At 40.8% G+C, this 22,556-nt stretch overlaps 2 protein-coding genes across 6 annotated transcripts in view; both read left to right on the top strand.

Moving 5' to 3' along the window:
• The window catches only part of kcnip1b (Kv channel interacting protein 1 b), a 32,609-nt gene extending 29,184 nt beyond the window's left edge, over positions 1-3,425 (top strand). For 4 of the 5 annotated variants that reach the window (XM_023801903.2, XM_023801901.2, XM_023801905.2 and 1 more), the window contains 4 exons: positions 485-589; positions 710-772; positions 1,012-1,060; positions 1,315-3,367. In XM_023801903.2, coding sequence (XP_023657671.1) covers positions 485-589; positions 710-772; positions 1,012-1,059 — 216 coding nt within the window. In that variant the 3' untranslated portion in view covers position 1,060; positions 1,315-3,367. Of the gene's footprint in view, positions 1-484; positions 590-709; positions 773-1,011; positions 1,061-1,314; positions 3,368-3,402 lie in introns of those variants that run through there. The other variant, XM_072702009.1, reaches the window with a different exon arrangement.
• Positions 3,426-8,420: 4,995 nt separating this feature from the next.
• On the top strand, positions 8,421-20,745 carry npm1a (nucleophosmin 1a). The gene is made up of 11 exons (XM_023801907.2): positions 8,421-8,587; positions 9,332-9,411; positions 10,438-10,557; positions 10,862-10,955; positions 11,057-11,172; positions 11,280-11,317; positions 11,610-11,697; positions 19,666-19,749; positions 19,900-20,010; positions 20,147-20,221; positions 20,317-20,745. Exons 1-11 carry the CDS (start codon positions 8,539-8,541, stop codon positions 20,365-20,367), a joined length of 906 nt encoding a protein of 301 aa, XP_023657675.1. The 5' UTR covers positions 8,421-8,538; the 3' UTR covers positions 20,368-20,745.
• The last annotated feature ends 1,811 nt before the right edge of the window (positions 20,746-22,556 follow it).

The following is a 22,556-nucleotide window of genomic DNA, read 5'->3' as shown; positions in this document are numbered from 1 at the left end:
CAGCCATGGACGGCTGAATCATCCCACAAACGTGAGCAGTGTGTGTCTTTGTGGGTTGGGGCTCTGTGTGTGTGTCTATAGGGTCATGGGTTCAAATTCTGTGGCTGATAGAGCAGCAGAGTCACCACTGACACTTTCATTGTCAATTGCATATCACTTTGGACAAAGGTGTCAATTAAATAAAAATAATGTAAACTCTCTGGAGCTATTTTATGAGCCAAAAGAGAAAAAAAGACAATGGAAAATAATGCAACGTCAATAATCTGTTAAAATTTTGGGGGAGGTGTTGGCGATGTGCCAAGCGGCTCCAGCCTGCGATGGCCTAAAATGTATTTTGTTAGGCAAAAAGGTGGAACTGTGAACTTTGGCAAACCAAAACCTGTCTGCCAGTGTGAGATTGGATCTAAGGGATCATCTAAAAACTGCTCCCCCAGGTAGTGTTTGGTAAATGCGGTCACGCTAAATTAAATTCTGTGTGTTATAGGAGATGACAGAAATCGTCAGAGCCATTTATGACATGATGGGGAAGTACACCTACCCCGCCCTGAGGGGGGACGTGCCGCAGCAGCATGTGGAAGCTTTCTTTCAGGTCACCGAGATACACTCCTCTGGAACCTTCATCCGGTTACATTAAATCATATCTCAGAATCTTGTCTGTGATTCTACTCACAGAGGGGTCGGAAAGGCTTACTCTTTCTCTTTCACACAGAAAATGGACAGAAACAAAGATGGAGTTGTTACCCTAGAGGAGTTCATACTGGCGTGTCAGGAGGTGCGTTTTACCTTTCATCTTTCATTTTCTTTTTAATTTTTAAGTCTTTTTTTTCCTTTGCCTGATTCACTGATTCACAATTCTCTGCATTATTCATATCAGTATGAACTGCAAGTGTTGCTTTGCCTACATTTAGAATTACTATATTTATCTAAGCCACTTTTTATTGTAACAATAAAGATAATATAAATATTTTAAATGCTGTGGTTCCCATTTTATTCTCTCTTTTCTCTATTTAGGATGAAAACATGATGAGATCTCTTCAGCTCTTTGAGAATGTCATATAGTGTGAGTCTGCTTTTCTCTCTGAATGTATATATAATGTCTACACTCTGCATTTGCGCATTTTTACGTTTTTTGCGTGAATAATTCATGTGTGCACATCAAACATGAAACAAACAAAGTAAGCATTCTTTGTGCGTGCGTGTGTGTGTGTGTGCGGTAGTGCACTGAGTATTGTGTCAGTGTCCTAATTGTCCTAGTTCACTTTTGTCTGGCTCCACCCTGGACACAGAAAAATGTGACACACTTTGCCTTGGCAGGGATACCAGGGACGTCATGGACATTTTTCCCTCGTCTCCTACCTCCTTATATTTACCTTACAACTGCACCCTTTTGCTGCCCTCTATGTGTGGTGACCTGGAATTGCACCTATGAAGCTCCTACATCGGATGATAGGAGGGCGAGCTACTATCGAGATTTCATCGCTGACTTCTCTTGATTTTTGTCGTCAGATGGGACTGTTATTTTGAAACTGATGAAATTTTATTGTACAAATATGCTACTTGATGCTGACCTTGACCTGTGAACTGTTGTCGAAGAAAGATTTTACACAAGCTTTGTGTTATGTACACTTAAGGGAGCCTACTTGCTTGTTGTTTTGTTGTCCTTGTGGTAAATGTTTTCAGTGTCGGAATGGCCTTGCTGTTGTTTTTTTAGTCCCACTACTGTCAGATTTTGCTTCTTGCCTTTGACTTGTAGAGGGACCTGTGTTGTATAACGCAGGTAAACACATTAAAACTCTCCCTTTCAGCCATAAGGAGAACAACAGTAAAACAAGTACAAGGTCAATTGTTACAATGTGCAAAAATGACTTTCTAAAAGTGTTACCGATACATTTTTTTGGTTTTTAAACTTGTCGAGTTCTCATTGTAACCCTCAGCTTATAGGAGAAATTTAAACTTTACATTTGGGGTATTTTGTGTCCAGTCTATTTGTGCCAGTCATGACAGAGCATTGCATGATATGGTGGACTGTATTCTTCCTGGTTCTGGGTACAGTGGGCTTGCATCTGGAGTCCAGCACATCAAAGGCACAGGCTGTTGTGTAGCCCAGACAGATAACGTGCACTGATAGCAGAGCACAGTGGGTAACCCCAACAGAGGACTGCTTTTCTATTGGTTGGGTACTGTTTGCTGAAATTATATGACAATATTTTGCTGAATGTTTAAAAACAAGTGTTGTGTTGTTGTGTATTTCCCTTTTGCATGAACTAAATTTATATGGGAAGTGCCTCATTGCACAGATATCTAGATTTACTGTTTGGACAATTCACTTAAATCAGCAAGTTAACAACATACTGATGTCTCATGTGATCTGCTCTATCAATAATGTCTAAAGACATGGATACTTCTATCATATACAATAGCTTTGGAGTAGAATATTTCAAGAAGTATCACTTTGCTAGTGCAATGATATGCAAAATCTTAGTGTGTCACTTTCCATTGAGAAAATACAGAAAAAAATGTGTGCTTTGCATGGCAAGGGGTTGGTTAGCACTTTTTAAGTTAAACTTATCCTAAGACCATTTAACTGGATCCAGCACCTTACAGAGGTATTTGGGGAAATATGTCTAATGAATATGTCTATATGAATCATCAGGCTTTGAGAATTAAGCAAAAATTCTTGTGTTCCTTATGTCTTATGTTCCATATGTTTCTGTTGCATCAGTGGTACAGTAATAATATGGTAAGAGTTCTTACCCACCAGATAATGGCTCAGAAGGCTCACTTAGGGTTAGGACAGAGAATATTTCAGGTTTCTGCAGGAAACCACCATCATGTCCTGTTTTTCTTACAATTAAGGGCTGAAATAGGACATCCCATACTATTTAAATCTGATAAAATGTTTCTGACTATACATTATTCCCCTGTAAAATGATTGTACAGAGACAAAAGGATTTGAAAATCTTGCATTGTTTAAGAGTGACCAATAAGACTGTAGGTATTTAAACAAGCACAATATATTTCTGTTCATTGGTAGGCGTAACTTTTCATTGCATCATTACATTAAGGAGGAACCACAGACATGTTCCTGTGCTCCTAATTAAGTTGGTCCAATGCAATGACATGTTTGTCTTCTAGCCGATGCAGCCAAAGAAAAAAGAACAAATAAACAGAACTGTCACCACTGATATTTTTATTTAGTTGTAGATAACACTTAATGCATTTAATCCCTGGTAAAAGTACAATTTCTGTGCCATGTGTAACATGGATTATACAACATAACAACATTTGGTGGGCAGATGTATATTTTGTTGTTGGGATGTTATACAAATTATGTCAATATAATAAACCTTTGAAATGATTGGTTTTTCACCTGTGTCTATGTGTTTTTTTCACTCTACAAAGGGTGGCACTTCAACAACTGGAGTTTATATACTGGGCAAGTCATAATTGTTACTTTTTTATTAACAATGCCAAATATGTGTACCTTCAAATAAGAGAAATTGTTTGAGGGTTGCTGCATGGTGGCTCAGTGTGTTTTTCTCCAAAGATAAGCAGTTTGCTTTCGAGTGACACAAATTTGTGTAAATCATTTTCCAGAAAATCCCACAACTCCCATCACTTCCACTTGTCATGCAGGACACTACAGTCAGCAGAGGTGAGACCTTCAAATTTCTAGGCACCATCATCCAACAAGACTTCAAATGGGGCACAAACATCACCTGCATGACTAAGAAGGCCCACCAGAAGGCCTTCTTGCGTCGGATGAAGAAAACCATTTCGTTCTATGGGAGAAAGTAACAACATGCTGTATTTCAAATAAATTAAAGGCAAAAACATCTTCTTTACAACGGTGTGGTCTTTTTCCAGTTTATACAAAATGCTACATTCACCATCTCCTGAGTTTTCGTAAATATACTTATTTTTTTCTGATTAAGTTTTGTTTGATAAATCCCAAACCTGCCTCCTATATTATAAAAAACGATACGTATTTATTGGGTTTCAGATTAGCAAATTATCTCCTGCTTCGGAGTCTCCTGATTGTCTCTTGCCATTTTTTTTCCAAGATTTTTTAGCTTAGCGGAGGTGGGGGAACTCAGATGATAAAAATGTGCTGAGCCAGAGGAGAGACTCTCACAATCTTAAAAGTTTAAGAACATAAGAACTATACAAACGAGAGGAGGCCATTCGGCCCATCGAGCTCGCTTGGGGAGAACTTAACTAATAGCTCAGAGTTGTTAAAATCTTATCTAGCTCTGATTTAAAGGAACCCAAGGATTCAGCTTGCACTACGTTATCAGGAAGACTATTCCATACTCTGACTACACGCTGTGTAAAGAAGTGCTTCCTTAAATCCAGTTTGAAATGTTCTCCCGCTAATTTCCACCTATGGCCACGAGTTCTTGTATTTGAACTAATGCTGAAGTAACTATTCGGTTGAACAGCATCCAAACCTGTTAGAATCTTATAGACCTGGATCATGTCCCCCCTCAGTCTCCTTTGCTTGAGGCTGAACAGATTTAGCTCAAATAACCTTTCCTCGTATGACATTCCTCTAAGACCAGGAATCATTCTTGTGGCCCTACGCTGCACCTTTTCTAAGGCCGCTATGTCCTTTTTAAGATATGGTGACCAAACCTGTACACAATATTCTAGGTGAGGTCTCACCAAGGAATTGTATAATCTTAGCATTACCTCCCTTGACTTAAACTCCACACACCTGGAGATATACCCCAACATCCTATTGGCCTTTTTTATTGCTTCCCCGCACTGGCGAGAATGAGACATGGAAGCATCAACATACACACCAAGGTCTTTCTCATAATCAGCTACCTTTATTTCAGTAGGTCCCATAAAATACCTGTACTTTATATTTCTGCTCCCTACATGGAGTACCTTACATTTGTCTATGTTAAATTTCATCTGCCAGGTGTCAGCCCAGTCACTAATTAAATTAAGATCCCGCTGTAGCTGCTGAGCCGCTAGTTCAGTATCTGCTACACCACCCACCTTGGTGTCATCTGCAAATTTCACCAGTTTACTGTATATATTGGTGTCTATATCATTTATGTAAATTAGGAACAATAGTGGTCCTAAAATTGAACCCTGCGGCACCCCACTATGAATGCAGGCCCACTGTGACATTGAGCCTCTTATAACTACTCGCTGCTTCCTATCCGTTAACCAGTTATCAATCCAGGTCGCTACAGTTCCTAAAATACCTGTCGCTTTGAGTTTAAGTGAGAGCCTCTTGTGGGGGACAACATCAAAAGCCTTTTGGAAATCTAAGTAGATGACATCATAGGCCTTCTTATCATCAACTTCCTGAGTAGCTTCCTCAAAAACCTCCAACAGATTTGTTAAACAGGATCTACCTCTCCTAAATCCATGTTGGCTATCCCTCAAAATGTTATTTGAGTCCAGGTAATCTACCATTTTCTCTTTGATTATAGCCTCCATAGCTTTACCAGTTATACAAGTTAGACTGATTGGCCTATAGTTTGACAAATTACTTCTATCCTCTTTTTTGAAAATGGGCGTTATGTTGGCATGCTTCCAATCAGAAGGTACCACACCTTCAGATAAGGATTTTTGAAACAGTAAAGTTAAGGGTCGGCAAATAATATCTCTCATCTCTTTTAACACTATAGGTAACATGCCATCAGGGCCCTGTGATTTATTTATTTTGAGCTTAGCTAGGCTTTGCAAAACATCAGCTTCAGTTATATATACACTCACCTAAAGGATTATTAGGAACACCTGTTCAATTTCTCATTAATGCAATTATCTAATCAACCAATCACATGGCAGTTGCTTCAATGCATTTAGGGGTGTGGTCCTGGTCAAGACAATCTCCTGAACTCCAAACTGAATGTCAGAATGGGAAAGAAAGGTGATTTAAGCTATTTTGAGCGTGGCATGGTTGTTGGTGCCAGACGCGCCGGTCTGAGTATTTCACAATCTGCTCAGTTACTGGGATTTTCACGCACAACCATTTCTAGGGTTTACAAAGAATGGTGTGCAAATGGAAAAACATCCAGTATGTGGCAGTCCTGTGGGCAAAAATGCCTTGTTGATGCTAGAGGTCAGAGGAGAATGGGCCGACTGATTCAAGCTGATAGAAGAGCAACTTTGACTGAAATGACCACTCGTTACAACCGAGGTATGCAGCAAAGCATTTGTGAAGCCACAACATGCACAACCTTGAGGCGGATGGGCTACAACAGCAGAAGACCCCACCGGGTACCACTCATCTCCACTACAAATAGGAAAATGAGGCTACAATTTGCACGAGCTCACCAAAATTGGACAGTTGAAGACTGGAAAAATGTTGCCTGGTCTGATGAGTCTCGATTTCTGTTGAGACATTCAAATGGTAGAGTCAGAATTTGGCGTAAACAGAATGAGAACATGGATCCATCATGCCTTGTTACCACTGTGCAGGCTGGTGGTGGTGGTATAATGCTGTGGGGGATGTTTTTTTGGCACACTTTAGGCCCCTTAGTGCCAATTGGGCATCGTTTAAATGCATTGTTTCTGACCATGTCCATCCCTTTATGACCACCATGTACCCATCCTCTGATGGCAGGATAATGCACCATGTCACAAAGCTCGAATCATTTCAAATTGGTTTCTTGAACATGACAATGAGTTCACTGTACTAAAATGGCCCCCACAGTCACCAGATCTCAACCCAATAGAGCATCTTTGGGATGTGGTGGAACGGGAGCTTCGTGCCCTGGATGTGCATCCCACAAATCTCCATCAACTGCAAGATGCTATCCTATCAATATGGGCCAACATTTCTAAAGAATGCTTTCAGCACCTTGTTGAATCAATGCCAAGTAGAATTAAGGCAGTTCTGAAGGCGAAAGGGGGTCAAACACCGTATTAGTATGGTGTTCCTAATAATCCTTTAGGTGAGTGTATATTAGTTATAGACGATGTTGGATTAGTAATAAGAACTGGTAAGTTACTAGTGTCCTCAACAGTGAATACCTGTGCAAAACCATCATTTAACTCATTTACTATATCAATGTCGTTTTCAATTAGAAGACCCTTACTATCCTGCAGATTAGTAATTTCAGCTTTTAGAGCTCTTTTAGAGTTAAAATACTGGAAGAAACTTTTAACGTAATCCTTAGCCTCCAATGCGATCTTCCTTTCGACATTCCTTTTAGCTCGTCTAATGTCATTTTTTAATTCAGCCTGTAGATTTAGATACTCTTGCTTTTTTCTGTCATCATCAGATATTTTCCATTTCTGGAACAAAGCCCTTTTCCTCCTTACTTTATACTTTATTTCCCTAGTAAACCACCTAGATTGCAATTTCCTATACTTATTCTTGCTGGAAACAGGTATGTAGTCCTCTTGCACTTGCAATAATGTGCTTTTAAAAAATTCCTATGCCTCTTCAACAGTTTTGTTATTCAACTCCATCCAGTTCACAGTTTCTAGTTTTAATCTCATACAATTGAAGTTAGCCTTCCTAACATTATATATTTTTGATTTGGACGTTGCTCTTCGGGCACTAAACTTAACCTCAAATTTAACCATGTTATGATCGCTACTGTCAAGTGGTTCTAAAACGTCTAATTTACCAATCCTGTCCTGGTTATTAGACAAAACAAGATCAAGAATGGCATCTCCCCTGGTAGGGGTGTTAACAAATTGAGTGAAAAAACAATACTGTACTAATTCCACCATCTCAAGTTCATTTTCAGAAGAGCCAGCAACAATGTCCCACTGCATCCCCGGTAGATTAAAATCACCCATAACTACCACATCATTTTTATTGCTCATAATCCTAATATCACTGTATAACAATCTGCTTTCCTCGGCAGCTACATTAGGTGCTCTGTAACAAACACCGACAATTAGGCTATTTGAGTTTTTAACATCTAATTTTACCCATATAGCTTCCGTACTTTTACTTATATCAGTAAGCTCCCTTGCCTGCAAGTTTTCCTTTACATATATACTGCAACACCACCTCCCTTCTTACCTATACGGAACAACGTGTAACCATCCATATTATATTCTTGTCCATCCTTTTCACTCAACCACGTTTCAGTTACTGCTATAATATCATAAGAGTCCGATGAGATAAGAGCCTCTAAATCATGAATTTGGATATGGAAATTTGGGGGATTATTGGGAGAAACAATAAATCGAGATCACAGCGGAAGGAGTGAAGGAAAATCAGCAGAAACCTGGGGGAATTAGGAGTGTTAACGAATATCCCGTTTTTATCATATAGTTTGATCCAATTGGTCAAGATTACACGCTTTTTAAATGGCGAAAGCGTACACGTTTTGCTTCGTATGCGGCGTTTCTAACCAATCACAAATGACGTACACACGTCATTACGCCCATTTGTGTCAGGTGGATCTCAGAGGATCATATGATTGGATAAGGAAGCGATACCGATCTTACCACGTTCGTATTCCTGTCGTGCCTGCATATTAGCGAGTTAGTGTGTGTGTTGAGAGGTATTCGTGTAGTTTCCCTTTGAAAGTTCAGCGTGTGGTCTGTTGGGGGATGAACGGCATGGACATGGAGCAACTCGGGCAGCAGAGCTTTGTCTATGGTAAGAATATCGTAGGGATAATACCATAAGATGTATTATAGACTCACGTTGTTAGGCCGAAGAACCAATTAAGTGGAGTTAAGCGTTCGTCTTTCACTAGTTGGGTTACTGGTTCAGCCACGCCGCCTTTATTGTTATATACTAAGTTGATTTATTTAGCGAAGCGACTGTCTGAATACGTCCCTTTACTTTTTGAAGGAGCTTGGTACGATTAGGCACATTTGACTTAATTTAGCCGTAGCCAACTGGTGTAGCGGCTGTGCATCTTCTGCGAACACGTGTGAATCTAGCGGCTCCAAGATGGCGTGGATTGGCCTTTTATAAGCATTCCGGGCGTCAGTTTTCCTAAGTTTTCATTTATTGTTAATTCCAAATACGCGTTAGTTCGATGTTTTCGTAATTATAGTACGTTTCATAGGTTCCTACAATTTTCCCCGTCTTTGTGGCCTGTTGGTCACGTTCATGGATTTTTTCAACCACCTTCATTTGCACATTAGTTAACAGCTTGGACTATCGTGCAGTTGATTTGCTCTGTAGTCGAAGGGTAAATCTTTACTTTTTGGTAATTGAGGGAATTGAGTAGTTGTAACAAGCGCCGGAAACGTGTCACGTTCACAAAGACGCACCACATGAACGCGAACACCACGTGGTTCATCGCGTCCCGTTTTCGCCAGAAGGTGATCATTGCCAGAAAGGCTCTTGGGCCACAAAATGCGCTTCTCTAACTATTCTGTCTCATCCTAGGGTGTGAGTTGAAACCTGGAAAGGATGTTGTGTTCAACCCCGAGGAAGATGCGTTTGAGCATCAGTTGTCTCTACGGACGGTGAGTTTTGCCTGCATTGTGTTCGCACGTGGAGGCATTAACACGTGGAGGCATTAGCACTAGAATTCCTGGAAAAATGAAGATCTCCTCACGAGGAGCCCCCCCTTACTCCCCACAAAAGCTGCCGGCACACTTTTGTGTGCTCATAACTGCACATCCTGTTTCATGCACACAAGTCCAGAGTAATTTGCAGTCTAACAAAAGGTTGAACTTCACACATTACAGCGCATAACATTTTTGCCACCCCTCAAATAATCAATATTTCGTTTTTACTTCGTTGCATATTAGCATATACCGCGCTAATGTCATGTCAGGGTCCTTTTACCGATATACGTAAATCAATTTATCTTTTAGCTCTACATTTTACAACTGAATAAACTAGGCTAAACAGATTAATTATTGCAGACATAAACTGTACCTATTTATTATATCAAATATAACCGCTTGAATGAGATACGGAAACATACACGCAAAAGTTTTTTATTGTACCGTAATATATTTAGACTGCAATTTGTTTCTAATAATTAGCACTTTTGTGTGCAAATAACTGCCCATCCTGTTTCACAGGTACATCATGAATTATCCAATACATAACTGCACAAACGTCTTTTAGCCCTGATCGAACTTTAAAACTGAAAAAGAGATTAACACCGATTGTTACAGACAGTAACCAAATGCATTTATTTATTCTTTCAAATACTTTCGGGAAACTGAAATTGCAATTGCTGAATCAAGAGAAATGGGGATTCAATTGTATTTCAACTTACGATTATAATATACATGTATTTTACGATTCCTCAGACCACACTGTTAAAAAGACGTTTCTGTGCAGACCCGAGGTTGAAACCGTGAAACTCGCTTTCATTTGCAAAACAATAGGTGTTGATTGGCGCTGATGAGGGGGTGGGGAGTGAGGGGGGGCTCCACCAGAGGTGCGTCCGAGATTTTTCATAGGTTTCTGGGATTCTAGTGTTAAGCACGTGAGGATGCAGCATGTGGGTATAACCGGTAAAATCCCTCCCACAGGTGTCTGTAGACCCAACTACCAAGGATGAACTGCAGGTTGTGGAGGTTGAAGGTTGTGACGCAAATGGCCAGACAGTGAAGACAGTGCTGGCCTCAGTGAGGCCCTCGTGCCTGCCTTGTGTGAGTTGCTGTCTATATCTTAAGGGCCGTTATGGTGTTTTCAATAAGTCTGCGCTCCCTCAAGTGCCCCTTTCCTGCTAGCTACCATCCTTGTATACTGTTTTTGAATTTATTTACTTGTCAACCATTAGAAGAACATGTTTTTGGATATGGGGTGACCTTGATTCTTCTGTTGCATGTTTTGAGATTTAGATTCTTAATCTATGTATGAGGTTTCTGTAAAGAACTGAACTGTTGGACTCAGTGGGACTGACTGAATCACTTTCACTTTACTTGTGAAAAAATTTGCCTTCATGTGTTGCAGGTCAGTCTTGCTGGATTTGAGATTGCTCCCCCAGTTGTGTTCAGGCTCAAATCAGGCTCTGGTCCTGTCCACTTAACTGGCCAGCATCTTGTCCGTAAGTCCTCTCATATTTGCAAGTTTTTGCAAATTTCACAAATGGCTAATTCTGAATGTCACTTGCAACGGGTGTGACTGATTTGCCTACTTTCCCTCCAGTGACCGATGGAGAGCAATCGTTTGAAGATGACGATGATGATGATGAGGAGGAGGAGGAAGAGCTTGTGGCTAAAACTGCCAAGAGGCCGGCCCCCACGACAGCCCCTAAAACTCAGGTTAGGTCGTGTGGTGTTTGTCCCTTTCGTGGTTTTATGGTCAGTGTGTGACATGCCTGTCCCTTGATGTTTGTCACCACCACGCTTAACGCTTTCCTTCCTCACAGAAAAAGATGAAGATGGAGGTGGAGGAAGATGAAGATGAGTGAGTAATATGATTGTCGCAGCAGGTGGAAATTTGAGTTTAGACTGCTACTGCAACCAGTGACATTTTCTTCTGCAAATGAGCGAGATCTTTATAGTGGTAGAGTCAAGCTTTAAGCAGTGGTTTTACTTTACGTCTGCTCTTGTAGTGCATGTTCAGTTGTTATACATGTTTTTGCAGTCGTGCAAATGCTTTTGCCTGTTTTTGGCATGTAGACTTGTTAGTAGGGCACTTCTCTGGATGGTTTGAAGGTTGGGGGAACAAACTGTGAACCAGTCCTGCTTCCTTCTAGTGATGAGGATGACGACGACGATGATGAAGACGATGATGAAGATGATGATGAGGAAGAGGAAAGTGAAGCTGAGGAATTCCCGGTTAAGGTTAGTGTTCTGAGGCTGGCTGACTGGTTTCGAAATCAGAGCAAATCACTTATTGTCACGTCACTAGAACGAGTGAAGTAGTGAGTAGAAGCCTTGGGTCAGTTTAGCACAAGTGCAAACGGTATGTAAGACGACTGTTAAACAATATACAGCTCTTCATATGCCCAAATTATATGGTATGACACACAATATAGCATACATGTATTATACAGATCTGGCCATCCAAATTGCGCGCGGGAAGGAAAGTGATCTCGTGTGACACTGGTGTATTTCCCGGTAAACAGAAAATGCATTGACACAGGAAAGACATGATCAGTAGGGGGCAGTCATGTAACGCACTGAACTGAAGTGGCAGCGAACATCACCGCGAGCTACTGTACAGTAAAAGGCTCGTTTGAGATGAGCCAAATCTGCGCGGAATCTATGGGAAACGATACAAGGCAATTTGAGTGTCTTGTGTATTGTATTCATTTCCATATAAAAGCAACAGAACTGAAACTATATCATGTTTATCAGCAACACAGCACGTGAGTGTGAATAACGCGATATCTGCATTTGATCTCGTAGGTATCTGTTCCGCTATATATATATATATATATATATATATAAGCGGAAAAAATATATATATATATTTACTTAAATCTGCATATTTATGCTGGGTTCATTCTCGAAAGAGCGGTGACTGACAGTGATATCGAAGCAATTGACGGGACAAAAAAATTTTCCCCCTTAGTTCAATTTTGTATGTATTGGCAAAGTGATTATATTTAGTCTAATTTAGTTTTTTTTAGTTAATTTAGAAAAACGTTTGGAGCATTTTTTTATCATTAAATATAAGGGGTATGTTGGGGTGTATTATTTCCTGTTAGAAAACATACATTTTAAAAGCTGAAAACCCATTAAAACATTCGCTATAAGCTGGAGCTTAACCATCAAACATTGTTTATTTTTTTTCTGTAGATGAAGAAAAAAAAACACGGGTTGATAAACATAAAGCAAGCCTTTATGGATTCTTTTAATTCCTATAGCCTATTTCAAGGACAATGTAAGCATTATTTTACAACGAATCAATCAATGAAATGGTATAAAACAGAAAAAAATATATTTTGCGAAATACTTTACAGTTTTGAATTATGTTTAGCTTCTGTCTGTATGACCATAAATTAGAGTAACCGTCTCTTCTCATAGAAGGCTAAAAAATGCCGTGATCACGCAGGCTCCGGTACACGCAATATATTTTGCTAACTTGACAACCTGTTCATTATCAAAATCAAATATAGTTAAAGGAACATATAAAACGTTGCACTGCTCAATTTAAATAGCCATACAGTCTGTGCCATTCAGCATGAGCACCACCTCACTGTGATTAGGCCTGTAAGTAGTATTTTTGACCAAAATTAATTTAAAATATCTTGAATAACATTTTAACCCCCCCAGAGCCAAGCCTGCTCTTCTCTCCTTTATTCATAGGGTGGGGGAAGGTGAAAGGTGAATTGGCACGTTTAAAAGTGACAGGAACGACCCCCTCTCATTAACATTTGTGAGGTTAGATCTTGTAATTTGAAGGGTTGTGAAAGCCATAAGGTATTGCTAGGGTGCAAAGTCCAAAAAGCAAGGAATATCTGCGCTGTTACTTGTTAGTTGCGCAGTAATATTTTATGAATCACAAGAATAGGCCAACATACAATTACAATGCTCTGCACTTTTTAATTTAACTTCTGAAGGCCATTGCGATCTCAATCGTCATACACCAGCATCGACCACCGTTTTCTCTATTTTTTTCTTAGATTTTTGTTTCAATATGCTACTCAAACGCACATAATGCTATGCCTTTATTCTCAAAATAGACTATTAGGATCTCATATTGCTACATCTTTGTACACAATACGGCAACAACTTTACAACGGGACACGTTGTTTTTATTATTTTTATCATTATTTTATGTTTTTGATAACGGCAGATTCTCAACAACAACAATGCCAAAAATATTTATTCAAGTGATCAGAAATGTACAGTATATTTTCATTTTAGTTTTGCCAATGCTTAGACATTTTTAAACAACTTTAGACATTGTTACATTCCAGTATGTCCACCCTGACGCTCCACCACAGCCGGAAGAACTTTAAACAATCTGTTTATGTACTTGTTGCATGCCATTGCTGTAAGTTCCTCGAACCAGAATTTATTTATGGCAGCAATTAAGTCAGACTTTGTAGTTGGTTTTGCTACCTTTCGAATATAATCTTTCAGAGCATGCCACACCATTTCCATGGGATTCATGTCGGGGGATTCGGCGGGAGTCTTAACCCAGTTTATACCCTCTTCAGCAATGAGTCTGCCTGCAGCAGTGTGCTTCGGGTCATTGTCCTGGAAAAAACAGTGACGTGCTCCGAAGTTTTCCCTAATGTATGGGGCAGCAGTTTCTGTTACATTAGCATTTTCAAAGAAAGACCGGTCCATTATGCCTTCGAATATTGCAATCGGTCCCGGACCCAGTCTGGATATTGCTCCCCAAACATGAACTTTTAGCGGGTGCTTTGGCTTTGGTTTAGACACATGTCTCCCACTCTTACGAAATGACATGGTGGCAAAGCGGTCCAAAGCCACTGTTTCATCAGTGAAAATGACATTGTGAAATTACTCCTTCTCAGCAATCCATTTGTGGGCATGTTGGAGACGTGACTCTTTATTTTTGTCTCTGATCATGGGACAATGTTGAGTTTTCCCATACTTCCACCTAAGCTTTTGCCTTATCCTCCGAATGGATCGCTCGCTTATTTCCACTCCGCTGTCACGCCATAGCTGTTTTTTCACGGAACATGACACCAGTTCATCATTCTGATGAGTGATATGGATATGACAATGTCCCTAAAATCAAGGGCAAAACAGAAAATAGTTAAACATTTGACAGTTTATGCATAACCACCACTTAGCATTAGCCAGTATTTAGGCTAGTGTTTGTGTTCGCGTCATGCAGTGGGTAACTTACTCGGTTATTTTGCGAGGATTACGTTTGTGTGATGCTCGTTCTTTGTAATGTCTTCTGATAGTGCTCAATGTAGCGTGTACCCCAATGGATTTCAGATGTCGGGATATTTCTTGAGTAGAACTTCCAGCAGACCTCATCACCCTGATGTCTTGGGAATGCACATGTAAAGTCATTGTTAGATGACTTTACATGTGGATGGACTGTATTTATCCGTACAGTGTGTCAAGGGTGTGGACACTAATGTTCTGTGAAAAGAGGGTGCGTCATACTGTTGGTGGAGCGTGTGAGGAAAGCTTTCCCCTTTTCCCTGGCATGCATTTGAATGCTGAATCCGAAATGAAACTGAATGCTAGACAGTCGGAATCCCCCCCCCCCAAAGAGTCTCCAATAATATGTTGATTACAAGGCAACAGACAGCATTCAGCCCCCCCACCCCCATTCTGCTATTCATAAACATTTCACCCTATATAGCACCTGATAGCTCCTCCCTAGTGCCACCCATGCCGTTTTACTGTCTTTTAAATGCGAGTGAGCAACTGATAAAATAGACCTATCAAATTGTCACTGCATGCATTTGTATTAACTGTGTGAGAAAGAAATTCAGGCTACAGCATTTTATTCAAAGAAGAGCGCTTACACTTGGAGCAGCAAGCGAAAGGTATGTAGGCTATAATTTACGATGTTTTTTGCCTAACGCTTCCTTAAATTTTTTTGTACGTTCAGCTGTGTGCTAACCATCATGCATATTGTTTCAATAGAATTCTGGCAAAGAGAATAAGCAGAGCCCACAGACCAAAAATAAAACGGGGACTACCCGGCATGTAAAAAAGACATCGGTGGGTATTTGCTAGAGCTGTGCGATATGGCCTAGAAATAAAATCTCCGACTTTTTCCCCAAAAAATCCAGTTTCCGATTTTAATCGATTTTCCGTTCCCCTACTCAAAATCAAACTACAGATGACAAAAATGGTTCAAAACAAGTTTTAACTTTATTTAGCTTTTTCTACTTTAGGGTTAAAGTTGCAATCTGACAAGCCATAAAAGATGCTTGTAAGTGAGATGGCAGACCACGCCATTGTAAACATTTTTAGTAACTTGTAAAAACTTTTAGAAAGCTTTCTCTATAGCTTATTTTCAAACTGGCAACAACACAATACTCCCTCAAACTTATAAAGAAAAGTAATAAGTAATATTGTAATAATAGAAAAAAACACAATTTTATCATGTCAGCTTGGTATTCAGTAAATACTTTATGCCATTGGGCTTGACATAGTGCAAAAGAAAGCTTTTGAAAAATTGCCAGTGTTAAGAAAAATGAGGCACGTACTTCGGGTCTAAAACTTTTTGCATGTTAATGAATCCCAGTTTTTCCACAGTATGTATGGGCACCATGTCTTTTGCATTATGCATCGCGACAGCATTTGCTATCGCCTTCCATCGTGCCCGATTCTTATCATATGGCACATAGTTCAAAAACGTTTCATTTTCATGAAAACACGTCGTCCTGAACTGTAAATTCGAATTGATCGATTAAATCGATTTATCGTCCAGCTCTAGTATTTGCTAATTTATTATTAGGCAAGCAGCGTCATGTGCAGTGTAACTTCATATACCTGTCTGCGGTGTGGACATCATATTCACAACTAATTTTAATGTTGCCACCTGCAGGCTACTCTAATTGAACGTAGATGTCCTGCTGCAGTCACTGTTTCCAAGGAACAGATATCAGAATTCACAAGGCGGCTTCTGAATTTAGAGGCAAGGATTGGTTTTTTGGAGGCACATTTCAGTGAGAGAACTCATCCTCTGACAGCAGATCAATCCACATCCACAGATCCATCCGTTGTTCCTTCAATGTCTGTGGGTACTCAAATGGACTACCAACAGTCTTTTAAGATGTGGTCATCTCCTCAGTCTGCTCACGAAGACCATTCGCTGTCAGCGCTCCTGGGTAATGCTGATTTTGGTGTTCCTTCTGCAGCCTCTACACTATTAGCTGTCCGGACTCTCAACCTAAAAACCAGTCCAGATCATTCGTTAGCGGGCTCAGCATCTGTAGGATTAACCAACAACCCAGTGGTGACGAATTCGATGCTCCATAGTGAAAATTCGCCGAATCAAGATTATTCAGCATTTTCTCCTCCTTCCGTGACGACATCATTCCATTTGAGTTTGCCTGAAACACCAAGAAACACCTCCCGTTCTCATCATAATCGCCGATCTCTCATGCAGGGGGTAATCCTTCCAGATGTACTTTTAAATCATGTTTCAGTAGAGGCAGAGAATAAACTGTATCTGGACTCAACAGGACCAGACGGGAAACCAAGGGCAGATCGTTTCGCTGTTCTTTTGTTTAAAAGGTTAATTCCTCTCAACCTTTATCAGAACTGGGCAGGTTCTGTTAACTTTGACGGCTCCAGGGGGAAAAATGCACTACCCAACAACCTTCGTCAAGCACTTTCAGATGCTGTTGGTCGGAGATTCAACCCCGCAGTTCGTGACTGGAAGCTGATAAGAGACAGACTTAACGAACTTCTCCGAAATAGAAGAACAACTTTTCCACTTTTTTAAGAAAAAAGAAAAAAAACTTGCAGAACTCACTGGAGCACTTTTGATACTTAACAGTTGTATTCGTTGTCAGTCATATACTAAAAACTTCATTGTTTTGAAAAGTGAGCCTTCTGTTTTTGTCTAAATTATTTTCAATATTAGGATATAGTGGTTAGCACTGTTGCCTCACACCTCTGGGACCCGGGTTCGAGTCTCTGTGATATGCTGAGGCTAATTGGGGATACTAAATTGCCCTTAGGTGTGCGTGTATGAGTGAATGGTGTGTGAGTGTGCCCTGTGATGGGCTGGCCCCCTGTCCAGGGTTGTTCCCTACCTCGTGCCCGTTGCTTCCGGGATAGGCTCCGGACCCCCCGCGACCCAATAGGATTTTCAGAGGAAAATAGGCAAGCTGACCTTCGTTACAACATACAGCCTCATCTTCCGAGCGCGCGCACAATTCAGAATCGGCTGTTGCCGGCCATCTACATCGCTTAGCGACACCTAACTGTATGAACCTATCCTCACGAAGCATTCCACGCCGGCCGGACTCCTTGCATGCAGCCCCCGTTTTTTCATGGTTTTGCATGGTGTCATGGTATCGATTTATTTCAGCCAATTGAATCATATACAGGTGTATAATTTCGGTTTGACATTAGGTTACAGTAAGGCGATTTGAACGATAACGCAAAATCCACTGCCGGCTTATGTCGGCTGTCTATGAGTAACTGATAACACAATTTGAAGAATATAGTTCCTATTTAGAATAGGAATTATATTCTTCAAACTACACAAGCTGTATGTCATAGTGTCAACTTGAGGGGTGTTTTTATAAATGTTTTTTTTTATATACATTTTGTGTTCTATCATTCATTTTGAGGGACTTGGTTATAACGTACAAATTCTTAATGTCCCCTGAGGTATGTTGTGACGAAGTTCGACTGTACTACTACTATTAATAATAATGATGATGATGATGATAATACATAAAATAAATTAACACTCCTAAACTAGTTTATATTTCTCCTCTCTACCCAAATCAATCAAATCAAGTGTATCTAAAATTGTATATATGGTATGAAAAAGATGAGCTGCCTCTCAAACATGCATATCTTCATTTGATGTTGCTTTAAAATGTTGAAATTTATAATGAATTTCTGATCGCGCTTGCGTCTTCATGTCCGAAAAACGTGTTTTACCTTTCACTCCGCACAAATGATTGGATATGCACCTAATAGCGCACATTTATATCTATTATTTTACCTCTATAGATTTTATTTTAGCCAATTTGTGATTTGAGAAGGCAAATTGAAACAGAGTAGGTCAACTCACTGTCTGCCGCTTGGTCTTTACTTTACTTTAAGAAACAACAAGCTTACGTTTAACGAAAAAAATGCTCCAAACTTTTTTTTTTTTCTTTCTAAATTAACTTAAAAAAGAAACGAAATTATAAACACCTTGCCATTACATACAGAATGAATTACCGATATGGCGCGAGAAACAATGACACCGGGAAAAATCCACTTTTCTCTCTGGCCTGCGGTGAAACAACAGACATACTTGCCATACCAAAGGTGATGATTTGTTTGAGCAAGTTGTTTTGGCAATGAACAAATTTGAATTACTGTACCATTTGACAAGTTAAGTGGCCTTGCCACCGATTGAGCTTCAGCCATGCTTGGCCAGCAAAAGGGACTAACTGCATTGTTTAAAAAAGAAAGAGGTTAGTGATATCTGTTTTCATCTATGTTCAATAATTTAGTTCAATAAAGTGTAAATGGCCCTTGATAGGAAAACAGGTTCCCCACTCCTGATATACAGTACAGGTAGATTGTACAGCATGTTAGCTTGTTTGTTGCACCCAAGAGCATAATTTTTTAGCAATTCAACATCGTACTAATGAGAAACTATGATTATAACCACAGGTCGAGAGCTGTAGTTCCAACCACGTAAGTTTGCAATGCTATTTGTGAATGTCCGTTCGAACCATACTTTCAGGGAAGATGGAATCATTAAACTATTGTTAACAATGGTATTTGTGACCAACGCCCCCTAGAGCTGGCCATGGTGTTTGGCTACAGAATGTTGTTCCTTGCACCACCTGGTGGATATTATATGAAGCGCAACAACGTTTTAAAAAAATCTGAAAAAGCGCTTGCAGGGAGACCCGTGATCACGCGTGCCGAATTGCAGGCTGCCGCGTGAAAATAGGCGCATTTTTAATGGCCAGATCTGTACATACAATATACCATGGAGCAGATAGACTAGGTGTAATACAGTGTAGTGTAGTGAAGTGAACCAGAGGTGCTCACTAGTGCAGTGGGGAATGGATGTGACCTGGCGGAGGCTGATTCTCTGCTTTGATATGAGCAAGCTAGGGAGTGGACAGTCTCATGTGGTTGTTGACGACAATACTGACCCCTCTTGTCCAGCCCAAGAAGACCCCTGCCAAGGCCCAGCCCCCTGCTCAGAATGGAAAGACTCCTAGCACGCCTGCGGGGAAGCCTAATGCCAAGGTCTGCCCCCGTCCCAAACACTGAAGGCTTGATGTGAAATAGTGGCTGCTATTTTCTCTATTTGCATGTGCACACTGGCCTGGCCAGGCAGGATGTAAAAGCAGCACTTAATTTATAAACGGTTCCGTTCCCTTCCCCCCCCCCCCCCAGGCAAAAACACCTGATGCAAGGGGTGACAAAAAAGCACAGACTCCCAAGACCCCTAAAGTCTCCCTGTCGATGGAAGAACTCAAGACCAAGATGATGACCAGTGTGGAGAAGGTTAGTGGTCCGTCTGGTCTGTGTGCTGTGGCATTAATGCCTGAGGTGTCGATCAGGCTTGAGCAGGTTGCCCTTGGTGTAGGGCGTGCGTGGGGCTTGATGGCCCTTTGATGGTGACTCATTTTCATTTGCACAGGGGGTGAAGCTGCCCAATGTTGAGGCCAAGTTTGAGAACTTCCTGAAGAACGGGCTGCGTGTGACCGACCCTAAGGTGTGTTTCTGTCTCTGGCTTGTGCTGTGTGAGTCTCGTTTTTGTTGGGTTGTCTTACAACTGACCAACTAACTAACCTTGCAACTGACTTTCAGATCATTCAGGACCTGTGGAAATGGAGACAGACTGTGAAGGACAGAAAATGATTTTCTGTGTTTTTTTTTTTTTGTTTTTTTTTTATATGCCAACTATAATGTTTTTACCTCATTCTCCTGTTTAGATTATCAATTCGTCCCAGAACTTCAAGCCCTTATAGCCTGTTGATGGAGGCTATTGCCAGCAGGGTTTGCTCTGCCTCTGTATAAGTGGATTGGTTTCCTGTTACAATACGTATGCATTGGGCAGCTTGAATTTGTAGTCCTATAAGTCGTATTCAGGGCCAGATCCAAGTTAGTGCAGCCCCTGGTTAAATTTTAGGTTTCATGTTTATCTGCCATTGCCTTTTTCAGTAGTTGGGCCCTCCGTTCTTCTACTGGATTTCCTGTAATTTTGGACTTGCTGCAATAAAGGACTGGATGACTTCCCATTGGTTGTATTTGTGGGGGGGGGGGCAGAGGGACCTGGGTTACCCCTTCAAAATGGCATGAAGTTAAAGGCTTGGGGGTCTTCTTAGAAAGGCTGTGGGTTTTGTCTTATTTGATGTACCTCATTCTGACCACTAGAGGGGAGTGTTATTTCTTTAGCTATGTCCTTAATTCCGAGTTTTACCTGATATGGTGGAACATGGGCTTGCAGGTTTAATTCTTGATAGCCACATGCAAGACCTGTGTATGTGTGCTTGGGCTACCTAGCTTTTGGCTAACAACGTCACCTGAGCTAATGCTCTGATTAGGTTCATGTTGATTGATGTGCAACTGAAAATGCAATTTAAAATGTAGTGCTTTTCACTGCCACCAGTGAATGTATTGCTTAGTAGAATAGCATATATTGTAAACTACACTGCATTCCTGAACCTCTGAATATGTCTGGCTTCCTACTTAAAGTACTTTAGGACAGCTGAATGGAATGGCTTCATGTTGCACATTGATGCCAACTGATATTAATTCTGCTAGTGTTTGATACTTGGGTAACACGGTGATTCTCACAGGTGTGCTACTGAAAATTACAACACAATAAATCGTGAAGTACACCGTGTGGAGAGTGTGTATATGCGTCTCTTCAGTTTCACAAATCCATGTCGCTGTTGCTCTCCAAACCCTGCTTTTCCCGAGTCGAGCCTTCTGCAGTTGAGCTGGAACTGTACTGCGATTAGTCTCTGCAGTATGGGTCGGTTCTTGGATGCCAGTGGGAAAAGTGCCATTAGCGTCTCTTGCGTGTTTGATTCCATTTCATTGAAACTGAACATTTTTAAATGCTTGAATCTTGTAGCCCTGACCAGGAACCAAAGGCTGCATTGCTGATTTTTGCATAAGGCAAAAAGAGCATCTAGGCCAAAGAGCATCTAGGCCAAAGAGCAGCTCAATCAAATGATTGCCTTGACAGCTGGTAGCTCTGTCTATCAAACTGCCAGATGTCTCTCTACCCACCTAGATCAGGGTTCCCCAGTTCCAGTCCTGGAGGGCCAGTCTGCAGAATTCCCTGCTCAAACACACCTTATTCGGTTCACCAGCCAATTCCAGGTTTAGTGGGTGTGTCTGAACAAGGAAATCTGCAAAATGTGTCACAGACCAGCCCTCCAGGACCAGAATTGCGGAACCCTGACCTACGTCTTTAGAAGCAGAGTATCTCCGTCTGTGTTTTTCAGATGTGCTAGATAAAGTTTGTTCTGCAATCGTGTGATATGATTTACATTCTGGAGTCTTTCAATGACTAAAAATCCTAACAGTGCTTTAATAAAGGATCCGGAATCTCTAAATTCCCGTAATGTGTGACTGTGTGTCCTGCCATAGATTGGCATCCTGTCTTGGATCACGCTGCCTTCTCCACTATGCTTCTGGACCAGGCTTCAGCCGTACTGTAGCCAGTCTCTGCTGATTGGCTGGAGAGGTGAGCGAAGTGAACAGTTTCAATAATACTTCGGCGAAATCCTATTTGATGCTGCTGAGGTGCACAAATGCAACCAGAACAGGTGCGTGAGCTTCCATAAAGCAATTAAGTAAAAGCCAGTGCAGTGTGCAGCTTGTGGGAACAAGGAGTGTTCGTCCCTATTATACAACTTAAATGGCTGCAATCAAGGTAATGCCAATGAATGGGGGGGGGGCTTTGTCTGAGCCCTGGTTTTGTGAGTAAAAGCTAAAAAACACAAGCATGCACCTCCACTGATTAGTGTGATTAGTGTTATAGACATTAGACTTGCAGGTGGGTCGTGCAGCTGCATTAATTGAGGCAGGTTATG

This window comes from Paramormyrops kingsleyae, chromosome 18, assembly GCF_048594095.1.
Source record: "Paramormyrops kingsleyae isolate MSU_618 chromosome 18, PKINGS_0.4, whole genome shotgun sequence".
Lineage (NCBI taxonomy): Eukaryota > Metazoa > Chordata > Actinopteri > Osteoglossiformes > Mormyridae > Paramormyrops > Paramormyrops kingsleyae.
This window is presented reverse-complemented; position numbering and strand designations above follow the sequence as displayed.

Coding starts and splice junctions, on each gene's coding strand:
- npm1a (XM_023801907.2), top strand. CDS start 8,539: ATGAACGGCATGGACATGGAGCAACTCGGGCAGCAGAGCTTTGTCTAT. Junction 8,588..9,331: donor GCAGCAGAGCTTTGTCTATG/GTAAGAATATCG, acceptor GTCTCATCCTAG/GGTGTGAGTTGAAACCTGGA. Junction 11,173..11,279: donor CGACAGCCCCTAAAACTCAG/GTTAGGTCGTGT, acceptor CCTTCCTCACAG/AAAAAGATGAAGATGGAGGT.